The 21,345-nt window shown below is 31.0% G+C and overlaps 2 protein-coding genes across 5 annotated transcripts in view; one reads left to right on the top strand and one right to left on the bottom strand.

The window, feature by feature from the left end:
* The window catches only part of LOC126900979 (uncharacterized), a 14,591-nt gene extending 4,750 nt beyond the window's left edge, over positions 1-9,841 (top strand). The window contains exons 2-4 of the mRNA XM_050677058.1: positions 7,895-8,171; positions 8,300-8,655; positions 9,678-9,841. Of these exons, the coding sequence (XP_050533015.1) occupies positions 7,895-8,171; positions 8,300-8,655; positions 9,678-9,823 (779 nt within the window). The 3' untranslated portion in view covers positions 9,824-9,841. The remainder of the gene's footprint in view (positions 1-7,894; positions 8,172-8,299; positions 8,656-9,677) is intronic.
* The window catches only part of LOC126900970 (uncharacterized), a 76,456-nt gene that overhangs the window by 39,191 nt on the left and 15,920 nt on the right, over positions 1-21,345 (bottom strand). The gene's annotated exons all lie outside the window — the stretch shown is intronic.

The raw sequence follows: 21,345 nt of genomic DNA, 5'->3' as shown, positions 1-21,345 counted from the left end.
AATTTAAGATATATATAAAAGTGTCAGACCTTCCGGAACACTTTCAATAGTTAAGTTCAAAAAGTTCTACTTTCTATATTCATTTTTTAGATTTGAAGCTCCTCCATATATAAGGAAATGGTCTGACTTAAAAAAAAAGTATGTCGAATGAAATATGTATATAAATACTACTTGTCATGAAAACATTGTATTGATCCATACATTTTTCAAAAAGTTATAGCATAATAAAGTTCAAAATGTTAAATACAAAATCGAAAATTTTCACACAACAATAGCATTCGGTAGCCATTTTCACCGTGTAAACAAAATAAAGCCCAACAATTTTTTTTTAATATTTAAGTATAATACAAAAGCTTTAATTTAAGATATATATAAAAGTGTCAGTATTTCCGGAACACTTTCAAAATTTAATTTTTTGTGAAAAAGTTGTCATTTTGAATCCTCCCCTGTGAGCTGGTAATAGGTTAAATTTATAAAAAAAAAACACAGCACAGGGGGGTCGCGGCACAGTTGTGACGTGGTATAGTTGGATCAAGTATAATGATATCTGACAGTGATTAAAATCACTATCAAAAATAAACGCTTCGATGCAAATCTTTAGATAGTGTTTAATTTTAAAAAAATGGTTGTTTTATTCCAAAAGCTACTTGATCTGCTGGTTCCTTATTAATATCTCGATTAAGATAAAGTATGTCGAATGAAAAAGGGTTTATTAAAAAATATTATTTCTCATAAAAAAATTGTGTGGATCCATAAACTTTTCAATAAGTTATAGCATTATAAAGTTAAATATAATATAAATAATAAAATCGAGAATTTTCACACGAAAATAGCATTCGGTAGCCATTTTCGCCGTGAAGACAAGTCCAGAGGTCAAATTTTTTTTTTTCAAATTAAAGTATATTACATTAGCTTTAATTTAAGATATATATAAAAGTGTCAGACCTTCCGGAACATTTTCAAAAGTTAAGTTGAAAAAGTTAATTTTTTGTGAAAAAGTTGTCATTTTAAATCCCCCCCTGTGGGCAGAAAAAAGGTCAAATTTACAAAAAAAATATACCAAATGATAAGTAAAGACATCAAACATCTATATAAAAAAGAATTATATTGATATGTTCATTTTTGAAAAAGTTAGAGCATTATTAAGTTAAAAATATAAAAAAAAATTATTTTACAAAAATCGTAATTTTTTATTAACTTTGATGTCAACTTTCACCACGAAGACAAGTCCAGAGGTCAAATTTTTTTTTTTCAAATTAAAGTATATTACATTAGCTTTAATTTAAGATATATATAAAAGTGTCAGACCTTCCGGAACATTTTCAAAAGTTATGTTGAAAAAGTTAATTTTTTGTGAAAAAGTTGTCATTTTAAATCCCCCCCTGTGGGCAGGTTAAGTGTCAGATTTACAAAAAAAATATACCAAATGATAGGTAAAGACATCAAGCATCTATATAAAAAAAAATTATATTGATATGTTCATTTTTGAAAAAGTTAGAGCATTATTAAGTTAAAAATATAAAAAAAAATTATTTTACAAAAATCGTAATTTTTTATTAACTTTGATGTCAACTTTCATCACGTAGACAAGTTCAGAGGTCAAATTTTTTTTTTTTTAAATTAAAGTATATTACATAAGCTTCAATTTAAGATATGTATAAAATTGTCAGACCTTCCGGAACACTTTCAAGTTTAAAAAGTTCTACTTTCTACATGCATTTTTAAGATTTAAACCCCCTTGTATATAGGGAAATTGTCCGATTTAAAAAAAAAGTATGTCGAATGAAATATGTATATAAATAATACTTCTCGTGTAAAAATTGTGTTAATCCAGACATTTTTTAAAAAGTTATAGCATTTTAAAGTTAAAAATGTAAAATACAAAATCGAAAATTTTCACACGACAATAGGATTTGGTAGCCATTTTCACAATGAAGATAAAATAAAGTCCGAAATTTTTTTTTACCATTATAAAGTACATTACATTAGCTTTAATTTAAGATATATATAAAAGTGTCAGACCTTCCGGAACATTTTCAAATGTTAAGCTGAAAAAGTTAATTTTTTGTAAAAAAGTTGTCATTTTAAATCCCCCCCTGTGGACAGTTAAAGGATCAGATATATTAAAAATATATACCAAATGAAAGGTATTAATATCGTGCATCTATATAAAAAAAGTTATATTGATATGTTTATTTTTAAAAAAGTTATGGCAGTTTTTAGTCAAAAAAATTGAAAAAATGTCGAAAATATTACATAATATTCACGGTCAAAATGTCTAAGCCAGTCAACAAAGGAAAAATGGCGGAAATAATTCCCAACAAAATTTTTTTTTTTTCAAAGTAGAATTAAGATATGTATAATGACATACTAAAAGTCCTCATCGATTGGACTGAGCTTTTTTTTACAGTCTCAAAAAGTTCAAAAATATGACCTTTTTTAATTTTCTCAAAAAATATTTAACTTAAAAAAAAAGTGTCGTACAAAAACAGTTTAAAAGACAATTTTAAACAATAAATATATCTTATTTTTTTTCATTCAAACAAATATTTTTGAGTTACAATACATTTAATATGAGTACTAAAATTTATTTTTCAATTTTTTTCATGTTATACTTACATTAGACACAATGTTGTAAATGCATATGTGTCAGTTTATTTATTTATAGTATCATTAAAGTGTAATGTATATTAAGATACAACCGATAGAGTAGACAATTGATTTGACGCTATATTGTTTAAACCCAACTAAACGATAAATTGTATATTCCCAAACAACAATTATATTATGTCAATGGCCATCGGAATTTCTGCTAATAATAAAGATAATTGTATTAAAACGGTTTTTAGTCAGGTGCTGAAGCTGGTAAAAATTATGGCTGCCCAAAAAACAGGGCTTAAATGTTCTATTATATGTGAACACTGCAAAGGTCAATGGCGTACAAATTCAATAGAAATAAAGATTGAAGATCAAAAAAATTGTTCTTTTGTTGAAGATATATTCTATCAAAATTTAGAATGGGAAAATGATTAAGAAAATGGAAAAAAATTTTGTTTTATACATTTGTTAAATAACTTTATAGTGGAAAAAATCGCATAAAACAGATTTGCATCAAGACATTGTTTTTTGATAATAATTTTAATCACTATACTATCATCTATACTGCACCCAATTATACAGACTGTGCCGGGACACTGCTGGTTTTTTTTTTTTTAAATAGCGATTAGTTGAAATAGTAGCAATGGGTTTACATTAATTCTTTCATTATTAATTTTAACAATAGAAGTATTGAAGATACAGTTATAATTTTATTTAACCTTTTAAGATTTATATCATGACAGTTATTATCTGCCATTGAGTTTACTAGAACAAGACCAATTTTAGACACTTTATGACAATTAATTTTATCATTACCAAAAATTCTGGCTGGGTTGACAAAAGAGAACATGAGGTAGATGAAATGAGAAGATCAGTGACAATAGGCGAGAGTGTGAATGTGGAGGTAGAAAGTAGTAAGTACTTAGAATCAGTAGTGCAAAAGAGCGGTGGTATTGACGAGGATGTAAAACACAGGGTTAAGTGCGGATGGTTGAAGTAGAGAGAAGCGTCTGGTGTCTTATGCGATAAAAGAATTCCAATGAGGCTTAAAGGTAAATTCTACAACAATATAGTGAGACCAGCAATGATGTATGGTCCAGAGTGTAGGGTGGTTGATAAGAAAGTAGAGCAGAGAATTAGTGTAGCAGAGATGAAAATGTTTAGTTGGATGAGTGGAGTGAATAGAAAAGATAGAATAAGGAACGAGCATATACGAGGGAGTATAAGTGTAGCGTCAATTGTGGATAAGATTAGAGAAAATAGAATTAATGTGATTTAGTCATGTTATGAAGAGAGAAGAATCGGAAGCTGTAAGAACAGTTATAAAAAATGAATTTTGAAGGAAAAAGAGGTAGAGGAAGACCAAAAAAGAGATTGAGGGATGTTATTGAATGTGATATGAGGACAGTTGATATGAGCGTAGAAAATGTGGGAGATCGTGTCAAGTGGTAGTTTAAAATGAGGGTGGCCGACCCCAAGTAGTTGGAATTAAGGCAAAGAAAAAGAAAATTCCGGTAGTAATTGACATAATATGATTCTTTTAAGGCAAAGAAAAGAAAAAGATTAACAGAAATTCCGGTGGCAATTGTCATAATATAATTGTTGTTTGGGAATATACAATTTATCGTTTAGTTGGGTTTAAACAATATAGAGTCAAATCAATTGCCTACTCTATCGGTTGTATCTTAATATGCACTACACTTTAATGATACTATAAATAAATAAACTGACACATATGCATTTACAACATTGTGTCTAATGTAAGTATAACATGATAAAAAGTAACCGTAAAATGAAAAAATTTGGAAAATAAATTTTAGTACTCATATTAAATGTAATGTAACTCGAAAAATATTTGTTTAAAAGAAAAAAAATTAGATATATTTTTTGTTTAAAATTGTCTTTTAAACGACTTTTATGCGAAACTTTTTTTTTAAGTTAAATATTTTTTGAGAAAATTAAAAAAGCTCATATTTTTGAATTTTGAAATGTGTATATCAAAAAAAAATCCCAGCACAGGGAGGTTGCGACACAGTGGTGACATGGCATAGTTGAATCAAGTATAATGATATCTGATAGTGATTAAAATCACTATCAAAAAAAAAAAAAACGCTTCGATGCAAATCTTTAGATAGTGTTTTATTTTAAAAAATTGGTGGATTATTCTAAAAGTTACATGATCTGCTAGTTCCTTATTAATATCCTGATTATGATAAAGTATTTCGAATGAAAAAGGGATTATTAAAAAATATTATATCTCATGAAAAAATGTTTTGATCCATACACCTTTCAATAAGTTATAGCATTATTAAGTTAAAAATTAAAAAAATAAAATAACTTTTCAAGGCTGTAAAAAAAAAGCTCAAGTCCAATCGATGAGGACTTTTAGTATGTCATTATACATATCTTAATTCAACTTAAAAAAAAAAAATTTGTTTGGGATTTTTTTCCACCATTCGCCAAAATAACTCCTTCGTTGACTGGCCTAGTCGGGGAAATCATTAGCACAAATAAATTGGTTAGACAGCTACCATGTTACGCGAAGAAACCCAACATGCTAATTATGCTAGAGGAAAACCTACGTAGCGAATGGAGGAATCCAGCTACTGAAATTCTACCACCCCGTACGTCGCTCGATAGCGAAATTCCGAACAACTCCACGGACCGTGTCAGCGAACTCGACTCGAACAATTAGCGGTCCGGCGTAGCGCCTTTACCGGAGGAACGTCCAGTGAACCTCGCGCTACGCACATCAGACGATGAATCTGATGACGAACAACCGGGTGAAATTACTCGCGCACGCGGCAGAACAAGTCGGGGCAATCCGACAGAACATTCACGACATTTCAAATAACTCGCGGATCGAGGCACGGATGACTGAATTAGAAAGGTCGCTGTCGCGTATGTCATTGGAACAGCGACAGATTTCAAACATGTTTGAGCGAATCAGTCAAAATATGCTGCCGTCCCCACATGTTGCTGCACAACCGACTATTCGTCAAGTTAACGTCGAACGAAACGATAGTCGACGATCGGACGCTCATCGCGTTACATTCGNCGATCGGACGCTCATCGCGATACATTCGGTCCATTGGGAGCGACGGACCTGACGCGACACTTCACGAGCTTCTCGCAGACATCGAAGCACAAGGCGCCCGCAAACTGAAACGGTCGTACGTACAAGCGTCACGCGCGTCGCTACCACGGATGTGTAGCACGGGTTGGCAGGACGTACATTATCAGTGCACTTATTCATATGAGAAAGAGACGACCGATTTTTCATTTACGCGCCAACCACGGATGGGGAAATTCAACACAACCGACGGTCGTTGGTCTTTTAATGATTTGTCACCTACTCGCAGCTCGCGGTCTGTATTGGTACCTTACTACGACCTACGCACCGTACGCGCCTGCTTGCCTGAATATTATGGGAGAAACGAAGAGGACCCAAGGGACCCAAATGCGTGGGTTAACATAGTCGTCCCGTTTCTGAATGGACAGAATTTAGGTCCGAATTACTCGAGGAGTTAGACAATATCGATATCCGGATGACGCTCGAGACGGATTTAAAAACGACGTGACAGGGCCCCCGACAAACGTTAACCTGATTTATTATTCATAAACAACGTTTGGCCGCGCGAGTACGCTATGGGTTACTCTGAATAACAACTTGAGCGACAGTTAACGGAGCTTTAACGGGACGATTACCGCGCATAATACGGTTAATGCACCCAACGTCTTTCGCCAATCTACATGAGATAGCGCACGACTTAGATAAGACCGCAGCTCCTCGGTACGCTCCACCAGCGTCCCGACAGTCAGCCGAACTACCTCCGCGGCATACGGCGCAACCAGCGGCCCAACAGCAAGCGAGTTATACAAACGCGGACGCACCGCCAACCCCGTGACGATATTGGATGTAAATTCATATGTAATCAGAATATTGGAGTTCGAACACACTGCCGACCGACAATAGCGCAAGTCAGGTGTTCGAAATTTTTTCTGGCACAGTGGGGGAGAGGGTGTCAGTCGACCCAACAAGTTGACTAATGGCAGTTAACGCTGTCAGTAGGCAAATCCGTATCACGGTTAAGAACTAGTTGCCCCCCGTTCGAACCGTCAACCACCCGAGTAATGGCCAACGAAAATGCCCGCGTAGAATTACTACTCCAGTAGTCGAGTTAGAATTCGAAACTGGCTAAAGCACAGCTTTACTCGACTCACAGGTGCATAAATCGTATGTAAAACCGGTAATTGCATATAAATACAATCGTGCTGGCCAAGAAGAAGAACGGGACTTTACGTTTATGTATAGATTACCGACGACTAAACGAAGTTCTTAATTTTTCCAAATGATCTTAAATTTTCAGAATATTATTTTTTTATACTAAAAAACAGGAGGGGTGTCCCAAGAGAAATTCCGAAATTCGAAAAATAAGGACAACCCTAGTATAGAAGGAAAGGAATAATATTTGGTATTGAGCACTAAGTAATTTAATAAGAACACATGAATAAATAATGACAAGGTAATATTTCCGTTCAAAAAAAACAACCAAGAAGAAAATCAAAAATATAAAATATATAAATTAAAAAATAAAATATTATTTTTAATATAACACTTATTCCATGTGGATTCTATGATTTTTTAAATAACTAATTCTTAAATATTTATCCAATGACGGGCCGTTTGGATATTATAGTAACATGTATCACACGACACGCCAACACTGGTAACATCCGCTGGCGTGTCGGATAGACATGAATACCGTAGAATTTCTTACTTGATAGATCGTTCATTTTATAATTACGGCAAAAACGCGATATTGACCAAAAGAAACAAATGATATCAATACACTTAATACAACCAAACAAACGAGCGCGAATGAATTGTCATTAATCGCTACACGTTGCAGGGATCGGTCCAACAGCGTTACCGTTACAAAGGTGGTGGTTGCTGTGTTGGTGGAAATAAGTCGAAAGTGGCGGTGTACGTTGTCATCTTCTAAATTAACAGTCCATTCGACGGCTGCACACATAATTATAAAACTTTTGCAGGGTGTCAGTGGCATAACTGATGTGACATATACAAACGTACACAATATGACACGTCAGCCCCCCCGTACCTTTTGCTGAATTGCACGTACGTAAAAAACGTCAACTCATCCCGTTCTGTGTACCTAATATTTTTAAAAATATATTTATACTTTCTTTTAGTTGATCTCATCATTTACACCTTAACTATTATTTCATTTCGTTTTCCTTTATTTTCATTTTCATATAACGAATAATGGAGCAGCTAATCAAAAGGAAGATGTTATCGATGAAGACTTCGAAAATATTAAAAAAGTTTTTCTACAAAGTTTAAAATTAAATAACTATGACGATGAATTATTTAAGAAAAATGAAATACATTTCGTTAATAAAGATATCTGGGAAAAAGTACGTAATAAACGTTTAATATCTTCTTGTTTTCAATGTGCTTGTTCATTTAATCTATCAAAAAACAAAGAATCATACTTGAAAAGAACGTTGCGCATTTGGAATAAAAAATATGATAATAAAGATAATATACCGTTAGTACTGTTTTAAAATTAATTTTTTTTTCGTGTTATTATTAAATAGTCATTTTTTTTTTTAAGTTTTAAGCGTTATTGAGAACATACTAATTTCTTGTTTTGTGCTTTTGTTGATTTATATATAGGTTTGCTAATAAATATGGCACAGTTAAAGAGCCGAAAGCAAAAGAACATTTTGAGAAGAAAATGGAGGTAAAGATTGAACCGTGCAGCGCATTTATTGATGAAAACTTGAACTATTTAATAGCGAAGCCGGATGGTTTAATCGGAGATGATGTTATTGTTGAAATAAAATGTCCAGTTAATGCCCAATATTTGACTCCCGAAGAAGCTATTAAAAATAAAGTGATAAAATATGTGCATTACAATGAGCATAAAGAACTCATACTGAAACGTAGTTCTCGATTTTTTTATCAAATACAAGGAGAACTGCACATTTCAAAGAGACAGTATTGTTATTTAATTATTTGGACACCAAAAGGTACTAAACATATATTCATTACGATATAAACTAACACGATCAATTTATTTTTTTACATACATTAAATTATGATTTGCGATTACGATAACTGTTTTACAACCGACCGCGACAATGTAATTTCTTGAATGATTTCTTCTCATGTAAAAATCAGACCTATGACAAAATTTTTCAATCTATACTAAACGAATTATTAAAAGTCTCTATAATCAGGAAAACTAGAAAAAATTTTAGTATTATTTTATATAATTAAATCCCTATTTTTTTCTTTTGCACATTTAATTATGATCTGCGATTACAGTAACTGTTTTATAATCTACAGTATAATTCGACTATGTAATTTCTTGAATCTATTTCTTCTTTCTTCTCGTGTAAATATTAGACCCATGACAAAATTTACGGTCTATGCTTAATCAATTATTACAACAGTCCATATTTAGGAAAACTAAAAACAATTTAAGTACTATTACTGAGAATTTTTGAGTTTTATATTTTTAGTTTTAGATAATAATTTTAATTTTAAAATAATAGTTTTTAATTGTATAAACAACATATATTTTTATATTAAAAATAAAAAGTAATAAATAATAATATTTTGGCTATGTTTAAAAAATGTACGTAAGGTTACACTAAAAATAGGTCGATAAAATACTCTTTTTTTTGTTATTCAGACTGCTCTATAGAGAAACACATCGAATTATTGTTTTAAAATCCTATATTGTATTTCAATATTCATTATAAACAAATCACATAATAAATTACAAAAATTATTTTTGAAAATTTAGGTTAAGATAAGCTAATTATAGTTTTAGACCACTGTGTGTCCGGCATTCCACAATCTTCGGAATATAAAATTTTGTATTTGGAATTTGTATTTGTGTGACTACTTATTTTAATAACTATTGTCACCCAGATAATAATTATCCCATTGACACTAGATTTGACTACAGTTGTTGTGGTCAAAAATTACTTTATAATTTCATCCAAAAATATTTTTACTATAAAATGCTATTTAACTTTTTTAGGTATAGTTTATTGTAAAATTCTTCGAGATGACAAATTTTGGAACGATTATATGGAATCAAAACTTATTTACTTTTACGAAAACATTATGTTACCCGAAATATTAAATATTCATTTAACTAAGAATCTAAATATTACGGATATTTAGCTAAAATAGACTAAATTATTACATATTCATATTTATATAAAATAAAAAAATGATTATAAAAATGTATTATAAAAATGTATTATTCATAAATAAAATAACACCTAAGGAAGTTAAGCGCTTATAATAATAACAAAAGTCAGTGAATTCGTCATTTAAATTTTCTAAAACTAAAATTAAAATACTATAATACCTTAACATCTATCTTACTATATCAAAATTAAATAAGGTGGGGACGAGTCAAAGCAATATAGATCAAAATGTGATAAAAATCAGTATCATAAAACTCTTCGACGAAGAAGTGCTCGAAGATTGTTAGGTCAACATCTTTTTAGAAATATGGTTTTTTATTCAATATATTTTTTTAAACCGGAATTGCTACAGTTACCAAATCAGAAATTTCTTTAATATTTTAGCATTGACTAGCATTAGTACTGCACTAGTAATTGCAACTGATTTTTTTTTTTTTTTGGCAAATGTGAACATTGAAACATATGTTCAGTAATATAACTGTGACCCTGAATCCATTGGCTTGTTTTCATCGTCGTGGACTATATTTACTGCTATTGATAGCAAAATATGAGCATCTTAATGTACTAATAATTATTAATAATAACCCAACTATATTATTGGGTTTGCGCACAGAAAAACTATTACATGCTGTTGCCCTTATTGTCTATCATTCTCATTATTTGCACACTGAGACGATTCTTATGCTCCATTAATGCACATTTAAAGAAATATTTTTCCATGCATTTGCTAATGTCAACTTATACATATGTTGTATAAATTTAAACTTTTTACTTTCTCAATTCTTCAGGAGACAGCTTACTTTAAAAATTATGAAAATTTAAATGTAGTATTATTCAGCTTACATACTGAACATTTAATACTGCCGGTTGTTACAAACGACGTTATTTTCGACATGTTTGAATTACTTTTAATTAGTAAACGATTTTGAACTTTGCTCATTACTGTCAACGACTTAATGGCTGAATTGAGAAATGACAAGAAGACATTTCACGTGGGTGATGCTTTGCCACGGTTGCTTTAACGAGTATCTAAACTGTATTCATAAAGCAGCTGTGCCAACGCTTGACTTCTGTGTGGATATTTTGGAAGAGGCAGACAATGCTCTACACAGTCTCTTCTGGTACGAGGCATCTGGTAAGATTGGGACTCTTTGTTGTCCCAACTAGGGTCCACGTTGCAAGTCGGGTCCATGGCAGATCTGATGTAAGTGAGCCAGAAANGTCCACGTTGCAAGTCGGGTCCATGGCAGATCTGATGCAAGTGAGCCAGAAATCGTGGTCTTTCGTCTAGGCATTCGCCATAGCGGTCATAAACCACAAATACTCGCCTGCACATCTACGATAAAGGTAGTCACGCCATTCATTTCAGGAGGATATGAGTTGTTGGTTTATACCAGCGCTTAAGTGTATCTCATGTGTATTTTATGTTTGTGAATTATATTACCTTGACCTTTGCAAACTCTTACTCTCAATTCCACGTTTATTTTTTTTACACATTAATTAATTTTCAATTAAGTAAAATTATCTTTATTTTATATAGCAAATACTTCATATTTTAAAAATACAGAGTGCCGTGCGTCATAAGTTTTTATTATTACAAAAATCCTCAAGATTAAAGAATATTAATGTTTTAGCTTCGATGCGAAGCTGAGAAAGTATTAATTTTACTATTATGTGTTTTTTTTTGTCTCTGTTACCACTTTTTCTCAGCTTTCACTGATGCGATTTCTTTCAATGATACGTCAAAAGATCACAAATCGTATCTAGTCGAAGACATTACGCTAAAAAATTGAAAAAATTTCCCTCGTTTCCCGTAAATGGGGGAACCTCCAAAAAAATTACAAATTTAAAAATCACTAATTTTCGAGATTTTTTCAATTTTTTTTACTTAAAATAGCTATAACTTTTTCAAAAATGAACAAATCAATATAATTTTTTTTTATAGATGCTTGATGTCTTTACCAATCAATTGGTATATTTTTTTATAAATTTAATCCTTTACCAGCCCACAGGGGAGGGGGGCTTCAAAATAACATCATATTTAAATAAAATAAAAATGATTGTAAAAATGTAGTATTCATTAATAAAAATAAAAATAATAAAATAAAATCTAAGGAAGTCAAGCGATTCTAATAATAACAAGAGTCAGTGAATTTATCACATAGAATTTTTCATCCAAAATCATTGAATTTTTTTAGAAAGTTAATATTGCTAAAATATAATAAATTATTATATTATTATTATGCATATTATTATATATGCAAATTTTAATTGAATCAATAAGTTATTGTGAAAATATATTATTCCTAAATAATGAAATAGCATCTATCTAAATATATCACATTCTCAAGATTAAAAAAAAGTAGGGACGAGACAAAACAGTATAGATCAATATATGATTATGATAAACATAAGTGTCAAAAAAAAGTTTTCATGAAAAAATTTTCGAAGATTGTTAGGTCAAATTTTATTTAGAAATTTTTAAAACCTTAAATAATACAATTAGTTTATATCTATTCTGACAACATTTTTTTTTTAATAATGTTAAGGCATATTTATAGTTTTATAACATTAGATTATAAAATTATTTCCTGAATATCTAACTGTGATAATTAATATCATAATTATTTAATTAATTAAATTTTTTTTATGCATTACTAGTATTACAATTAAATAAAATTCTCATTATTTTACATAGAAGGAGGTTTTTAAAAATTCAGAGTGCTGAAGTGTCAAAAAGAATTATGAATATTCTGAGTTATTATTATAATAGTAATTCTCAAATTTATAAAATATTAATGTATNATTTTTTGGGGGATTTCCCCCGTTTACGGGGAACGAGGGTATTTTTTTCAATTTTTGAGGGTAATGTCTTCGACTAGATACCATTTGTGATCTTTTGACATATTGTTCATCAAAATCGGTCCTGTGAGAGCTGAGATTGAGCGTTCACAGCACAAAAAAAAAAACGGTAGCACAGTGGGGTCTAGGCACAGTGTGGACGAGGCATAGATGGGACAAGTATAGATGATATCTGACAGTGATTAAAATCACTATCATAAGAAACGCTTCGATGCAAATCTGTAGATAGTGTTTCCTTTAGAGAAATTGGTGAAATATTTTAAAAGCAACATGAACTCTTATTTCTTTAATTATATCCTGATTAGTAGTTCTTTGATTTTAAAATATAATATATGAATAAATACTAATTATAGTTTTTAAATTTAGTATGAAATTGTGAGGCCAGCTATGATGTATGGTTCATAGTGTTGGGCGGTTGATAAGAAAGTAGAGCAGAGAATAAGTGTAGCAGAGATGAGAATGCTTAGTTGGATGAGTGGAGTGATTAGAAAAGATAGGATAAGGAACGAGCATATAAGAGGAAGTATAGGTGTTGCGTCAATCGTGGATAAGATGACAGAAANTTGCATCAATCGTGGATAAGACTTTTCCAATAATTGTGTGCAGGACGCTGTATGTACCCTCAAGTTTAAGCCCAAATTTAAAACACGACTTGCAAATGCAATGGTATTCCGATTACCAAATGTGTCTGTTTGAAACAATTCAACACCTAAACCGAGTTTGGATGCGTCAGTTTGAATATAGAACTCAGAATTAAAATCTGGATGTACTAGGACGACATTGACAAATGACGATTTTATAAGTTCAAATTGTTTCCGGTGTTCTTCAGTGAATTTCCATGATGGTGAAGATATTAGCTCAGTTAACGGACGCATTAAAGAGGCGTGATGGTCAATGAACTTTCGATAAAAATTACAAAATCCAATAAATGATTGTAATTCTTTTTTATTACGAGGTATAGGGTAGTCTTTTACAGCTTCTAACTTAGAATTATCCATGGTCATACCCTGAGGTGTAATAATGTGACCTAAAAACTTAATCTCGTTTTTGAAAAAATTACATTTTGATAACTTTAAAGTCATGCCAGATTCATGTATTTTATTAAAAAGTTCGGCCAATCTTTCCAGGTGGTCTTCAAAAGAAGCAGTAGAGACTAGTACATCGTCCACATATGACTGAATGTCACTAGAACTTCCTTCAAATGTATCAAAAGAACCACATCCTAACGTAACTTCTAAAGCTTTACCAAAAGCGGTATTTGAAATATTCAAACCAAATGGGACTCTAGTGAAAGAATACGTTCGTCCATTATATACAAAGGAGACATATTTGCGAACGGATGGATGAAGTCCAACTTGCCAATATCCTGAGGAGAAATCAATCGAAGAGAAAAACTTTTTTCAATAAATCGTGCGAGTATTTCTTCAATCGGTGGTGATGAATCACGCATTGGTATGATAAGTTTGTTTATACGACGGGCATCCAAACATAATCGAACAGATCCATCTGGTTTCTTTACGCAGATAATAGGGTTGGCATACGGTGATGAGATTCGTTCTATGACCCCCCATTCCAACATACGTTCGAGTTCTTTCTCAACGGCGGGACGTTGTGAAAAGGGTATTGGATATGGTTTGACTTTAAATGGTTCGTCTTTGATGACATCAAATTTGCATGTATATAAAATATTCAAACCAGGTCGGTCATTAAAAACATAACGATATTTACACAGTATGTTAAATAATTTTAAACGTTGAGATGAATTTATATTTTGAACAGAATCAACTTCTTTGAGAATTTCTTCATTACTAAGTGTATTTGATGATGACATTGAGAAAATAGAAACTGTGGACTTTTTATTAGATGGTGTAAAATGAGACATTGTCTGAATTGCAGAGTCAATTTGTTCAGACTCAGAAAAATATACAGAAGACGGTAAAACATGTAATTTGATTGAAGACAAATTAGACTTATTCTTATTGAGTAAAACAGAAGATTTAAATGGTATTTCAATGTCTAATGACATGAATTTAATTATATGATGATGATAATCTAAAACAACAGAATATTTGCACAAAAAATCTTCGCCGAAGATAATAGGTACAGACAATTGGGGGACAACAAGACAAATACAATCAAAGAGATAATTTTTGATAGCAAAAGACAATAAAACTTGATTATGGACCTTCTTGTTCTTTCCATTAACAGCTGTTGAGACGGTAACTCCAGTAATGGGTAATATAGGTAATAATTTAGCGTCGGTAACTTTACGACTAAGAGTTATAAAAACTTCTTCAGATATAGCAGAACATGTAGCACCAGAATCTAACAGTACTGTATAATTTGTATTAAATAATTTTATGTCAATCTGTGGAGACTGATTATTGGAAATAGAAGAAAAAGAAGAATCCCCATTCGAAGTGGAAATTGTATCGACGATGGGGTGAAGAGAACGACTAGCCGTCAAAATTACTGGTCGTTCTCTCTTTCGTTTCCCGAAAAAGATGTAGTTGGTTGACTCGAACGATTATTGAAGTTTCGGTTTTGATAGTTTCTTTGATTATATCCTCTGCGATTATTACTATGAGAATTTTGATTTCGCTCACGATTATTATTATTCAACGATTGTGAATGAGAATCATTCGTATTATTTGAATTTAAGTGAAACGATTGTGTGTTTTCTATCTCAGACAATACAGAAAGTAGTTCAGATGTAGTTTTTGGACTACGACCGATTAAAGCAGTACAAATATGATCATTGTAATGTTGACATATGACATGGACTAAACGTTCAGCAGGTATAGGTGGTGTTAAAAAACGAGCTTTTGTAATCCACTGCATGGCATGAGTTGATAGGCCAGAGCTGGATATATAACGATATAGTTGTAAAATTTCATAATGAACGCGATTTTGTATAGTTTCAGACCAAAATTGCCGACGAAATAAATCTTTAAATTCATTATAAGTAGAAGGAGGTGATAATAAAGCGTCAAACCAAACTCGAGCGACTTTAACAAGACGACGTTGAACACAACTAATTTTTTGCTGTTCAGTAGCTTGAATACTAGAAAAATATATGTCAACTTCATTTAAAAATAATTCAGGATGTACTTCATTAATAAAACCGGCAAATTCGGGAACAACTCGATGAAATTTTTCAGGTAACATAGATATAGATAACCGACTGATGTCAGGCGTGCATGGAACGAGTGTTGGTTAAACTTTCGTAGATGTTAGTACAGGATAAATTGTTGTAAAAGCAACGGTCGGATTCGATGGTTGTTTTTGAACGCTAAGTACGGATAATTTTTGAATATCTTGTATTTCATTACAGAGATGTTCAACTTTGTTAGTAAGTTCTTCATTTCGGGTACGTAATTCTGTAACAATAATATCGGATGCTGATTGATGACTTTGTAATTCTACTATACATGTGTCAATATTTGAAACAGAGTCCTTTGTATCAGCTAGAACTTGATATAGTCCAGTAAATCGATTATCAGTAGATACTGACCGCTTGTCGCATTCAAAACTAACAGACTCGATTTTAGTGCTTATAAGACGGTTATTCTCTTCACATTTGGATTTTAGTTCACTAATGCCTTTCAATAAAATATCCATTTGCTCTGACAGTTTACTTTGAGAATTATTAAGATTATTAATATCTTTTCGCATGTCTAATATGAATGTATAAAGTTCAGAATTAGATGGTACTTTTGTTTCAGCCATGATACAACTTGATGAAAAATCCTGTGTTGTAGATAAAATTTTCTCGATATTAAAACTAGATCTTTCAAATCCAAAACGATCAGGTGACTTGGTTTTTCTTTTTCCAGTGCCTTCAGTCATAGATCAAAAGAAAAATGTAGAATGACAGATAAGCGATTATCAACAGTAAGACTTAACGAACCGTCCAAAAATAAAATAAGAAAATTTTATAAAGAAAAAAATAAAAACAAACAACAGATGCGTTTAGTTAGGTCAAATTATGAATAATTTGATTAATCCTCACTATGAGATCGAAAAACAAACAGAATTTTAGTGTAAACACTTTAAACAAAATTACAAAAAAAAATCAAACACAATAGCTTGACTGCTTAAGTAAAAAATGAAATTTATAACAAAATTTAACACTAAGACGTGAAATTTTGTCAAATATCAANACACTAAGACTTGAAATTTTGTCAAATATCAATTATAACAACAAGACAAAAAAAACTCAAGACAACAATAAAAATGAAATCCGGTTTTCGGCAGACGTGTATGTTAATGTTTGTCACACAAACGGATTAGATATTAAAATAATTAATTGTACTGTTAAACAATAAAATAATTAAGGTAAGTTAAACTACTAATCGCACTAGTAGCAAATAGAAAAATACTACGGACGGTTTAAATATTAATAAAAAATATTATGTCAATAACAAAAAACAATCAAATTCAGCTGAATAATAAAATTATGTAAGCTTCAATATGATTACAATTTTCAATGAACTTAAAAATAAAATTAATATAAAGTGAAATCCCGACGTTAATATTGGTAAGTTAATTAATATCAGATAATCTGATTGAACTTGAAATTTAAGTTAATTTTACCTCATATACCGTACTATGAGTATAACATAAAATAAAATGTCAGTATGAATACTGGCAAAATAATGCTGTCGGTAAAAATAATGTGATCACAACGATGTGATTAAATAAAGTCTTCGGATTTATCCGGCAAAATGTTGTCAGCTTTCAAGCTGGAAATTTAAGCTTGTAAATATTTTATTTTTTTTTTTTGTAAAAAAAATTTGAGTTGAACCCCTGATAAAATTCAAATGTTCAAATTTTTCACCAAAGAAAAATACAAAAAAGTATATAAGTCTAAAACAACAAAATTATATTGGCTTGGCTAGTCCAACGACTGAAGCATAGGGGTATCGTTATAATATTAAAATCAGTTTATGTATGAGCTTATACATAATGCAAGAATATTGATTTTATAAAATTTAACATTAAGTTAAATGAGCAAAATAAAATAATAAAATTAAAAATAGGTCAGTTCATTACTTGTTCAAAAGTGACTAAGAAATTAAATCAAGACTAGTCATGTCAAATCAAATGACGATTGAAAAAAAAAACAAAATTAAACTGAAATAAGTCGACAGACTGTTGGATAATTACTCAGCATAATTTTACATAGATGACTTTAATTTGTTGGTCAAGAGAAAAGATTGTGCTTAAAATTAAAATGCTAATGTACTTGAATAAAATATAAGTTAAACTGTCCGAACAGTGAAATATAAAACAAACTCATATTTGCTGTACAGATTAAGTTAATAGTTTACATTACAATATATAATAAATCGATAACGATCAATTTAAGTTAAAAAAACTGTGGTAAGCCGGAATAGACGTCGCACTATACCAATCAGTTATAACTAAAATATAGGTTAAGTGATAACGGTAAGCCGGAATAGACATCGCACTAAACCGCACACTAACAAAAAGTAAAACAAAATAATCAAGTTAAGTTAAATTATAACGGCAAGCCGGAATGGACTTCGCACTAAACCGTATAATAACATGAAATAAAGTAAGAATTCAAGTGAAGTTAAGAAAAGCACAACTTTGTTTTTAAAAAAAATTGCATATGAAAATAATTCATATGACTTATCATAGTAAAATGTGACTGACCTAGGAGAGATTTGGGGGAAAATATAAAAAAAAATCCTGCAAAGGGAACATGCCCTATAAGAGAATAATATAGCTTTAAATATATATATATATCTTAAATTAATATCTCAATCTAATTCTTAAAATCTAAGACTTCAATGAGGTCTTCGATGTGGACACATAATACAGGCGTCTTCCATGCATTGTAATAATGATTAAATCCAGCGGCGTAACGCATAACCCATGTGACTCGGAAAAAACTCGCTGACAGCTACAAGGTCACTCGAACCACCACCACAAAAAATAATACATACAAATACACAAAAAGGACCGTACGGCTACAAACTTCAATCTAATAACAAAGGCGAGGCAAATAACATGTCCTAAGGACCAAAATCGTACACTTATGTTATGAGCTCGTAATGAAAATTTAATAAGACAGTATATATTTATAATATAACGACGTAAAAATAAAAATTGAGTATAATAAATAAAATTAGTACAATTATTGTAACTACGATAAGAGAATAAAACATTTCCCAGGCATGTGTCCAATGTCCTGGTGTCATGTTTGTACCCCCCAAACCATAAATCAAATAACGTACTAATTAAATTATTTTTACGTTAAATGAAAAGGTTTATTGTGAGAAAAAGTAAGTAAAGACATTTATGTCTTATCCTGGCTAGGGTCGCCATTCTGCAAGCGGGCTTTTTATATATTGGCCTGTAACAACAACGTGGTTTGCCACTTGCATAACGACTAGCTAGAGTAGCAAGGGTCGCCACCACCTAGGCGAGGTGTCACACCTATCAGATATGATTACCGGACCATAGGTGGAATTTAATTTTAAGTTAATTAAAAGTACAATCTAAGTTAATATGTCGTTATATGTATAAATTACTATAATGCCTCGTGGTTTATAGAACACAATTAAGACAATCAAAGTTGTATGTGGTTGATATGTAAAACATACCGTAGCCCGTGTCTAGATTAAGGAATAGGAATGAAATACACGCGAGTAATTAAGTTACTCGCGCAATAAAATAAATATTACAGTTGAAATTAATAAGGAAATTTAATTTAATTGTTAAAAAAAGAAAATTAAGTTAAACATGGACAAAAATGCGAATGCATCAAAAACCATGTCTACAAATAAAGGCAATACAAATAAAATAAAATATTTAAACAAATAATATTACAAACATCACGGACGGTATTAGAACACATCCGTCAATGTTAACAGGAAATTAATGAAGAACACCAGGAGCGGTCTGGACACTCGCTCCTTAGAAGAAGAGAAGAAAAGGGAAACACGTGCTCTCCACACATAAACAAAATTAAGTTAATTTACAATAAAATAAAATGAAATAAAATAATTAATAAATTATAGCTCATTACATAAATATAATATAAAAAAGAAAACGATACCCGGTCTCCGAAGAGACCCATCCGATGGTCTGGATGCTTCATCGAAAAGACCTGGCCGTTCGCCGTTGGCGGTTCTACTCCATCATTGTAAAAAAAAAAGTGTCAATAAAGAAATAAACGTGTGCACCTTAGCACGGTCAATGACAGAAGAAGGAATAGAGTAGAGTCAACACCGATCTAACGGCAATTTCAAAACGATAACGGCCAGTCTTTTTAGAAGGGATCAATACGATAAACAATTCGATTTTAATTATATTTCTCTTTTATCGCCTTATCTAGCGGTCAGCGGTAAAATAATGAGTGGTTGACACCGCTGTGTCAGAAAAAGGTTCTTTCGCGCGATAAAATAAATAAGTAGACATAACAAAAAATCATAAACGGTCCACCTTCGAATTTGTGACGTTACAACATAATTGTTTCATATATTTAAGTACCTTACCATTTATCATATCATTGTGAACAAGTTCAGGGGAGATGTTCTGAGTCGAGTGGGTTCTGAATCGGTTCATCATCTAATTCCGACAACGAATGAATGTGTGGTGGTGGTGGTGGTGGTGCATGGTCTACGAGAGAATCGGTGTAATTACACAGATTAATCCCCCTAATCGAAACTACAATAGTAATAAAGCAAATATTTAGTTTAACACAAAATTTTATTAATTTATCATTATATTTAATTAACTTACCTATATCAGAAAAAACCGGTTCGTTTATTATCTCCCCCTGTATAAGCTCAGGGAATATATCCGAACTCGAGGAGGTGATATGTTCATCGTCATCATTACTTACCATATCACGTGATCCAATTATTGGTCTATGATTCGTGATTGAATCGAAGAAATAGATTGAATCATTTGAGTTCTGTGTCTATAATTAATTTTAAATATTTAATTTATTACATTAATTTTATACATTTTTTTAAATAATACTCACTATTGCACCGTATTCACTAAACCACAGTTGAATTCCTAATTCGTTGTCTGGGTTAACCATTAAGTTACCGAAAACATCTCGGTAAATTGGAGAGTTGTTTTCACGAGGTTCATATCTAATATTATTTAAAATATTAAAAAACTCCTTGCCACCGTATTCTGGTGTATTCTAAAAAAATAATATTAATAATTTTTTTATCATATATTTTTTAATAAGTTAATAAAATTAACACTTACGCTAGTCATGATGATGTTATTCTTAATATCTTTTTCGTGTTGTTGTAAAGAAATGTAGTAGTTATAAAACACCTAAATCGTGAATCAACTGAATGATACAAAAACCATAGGACGCTGCATTTTTATATGATTTAGCAAGAATAAGATGAGTATACACATACACACGCACACACACACATAGCCATTATTATTATTATTATTGGATTTACTAGTTTTACTAAACAAAATGCTTTAACACGTGAGAAGAAAAGTATTATATGTCTAGACTGAATAATACATAATTCAATAAAATTTTTCAAGAAATGTATTAATCCATGGTACCCTAAGGGGTTAATTCCCACGATCGGTAGGGAAAAAAGACTATTTCAAATA

Source organism: Daktulosphaira vitifoliae, unplaced genomic scaffold, assembly GCF_025091365.1.
Source record: "Daktulosphaira vitifoliae isolate Bord-2020 unplaced genomic scaffold, ASM2509136v1 Scaffold_3, whole genome shotgun sequence".
In the NCBI taxonomy this organism is placed as follows: Eukaryota; Metazoa; Arthropoda; class Insecta; order Hemiptera; family Phylloxeridae; genus Daktulosphaira; species Daktulosphaira vitifoliae.
This window is presented reverse-complemented; position numbering and strand designations above follow the sequence as displayed.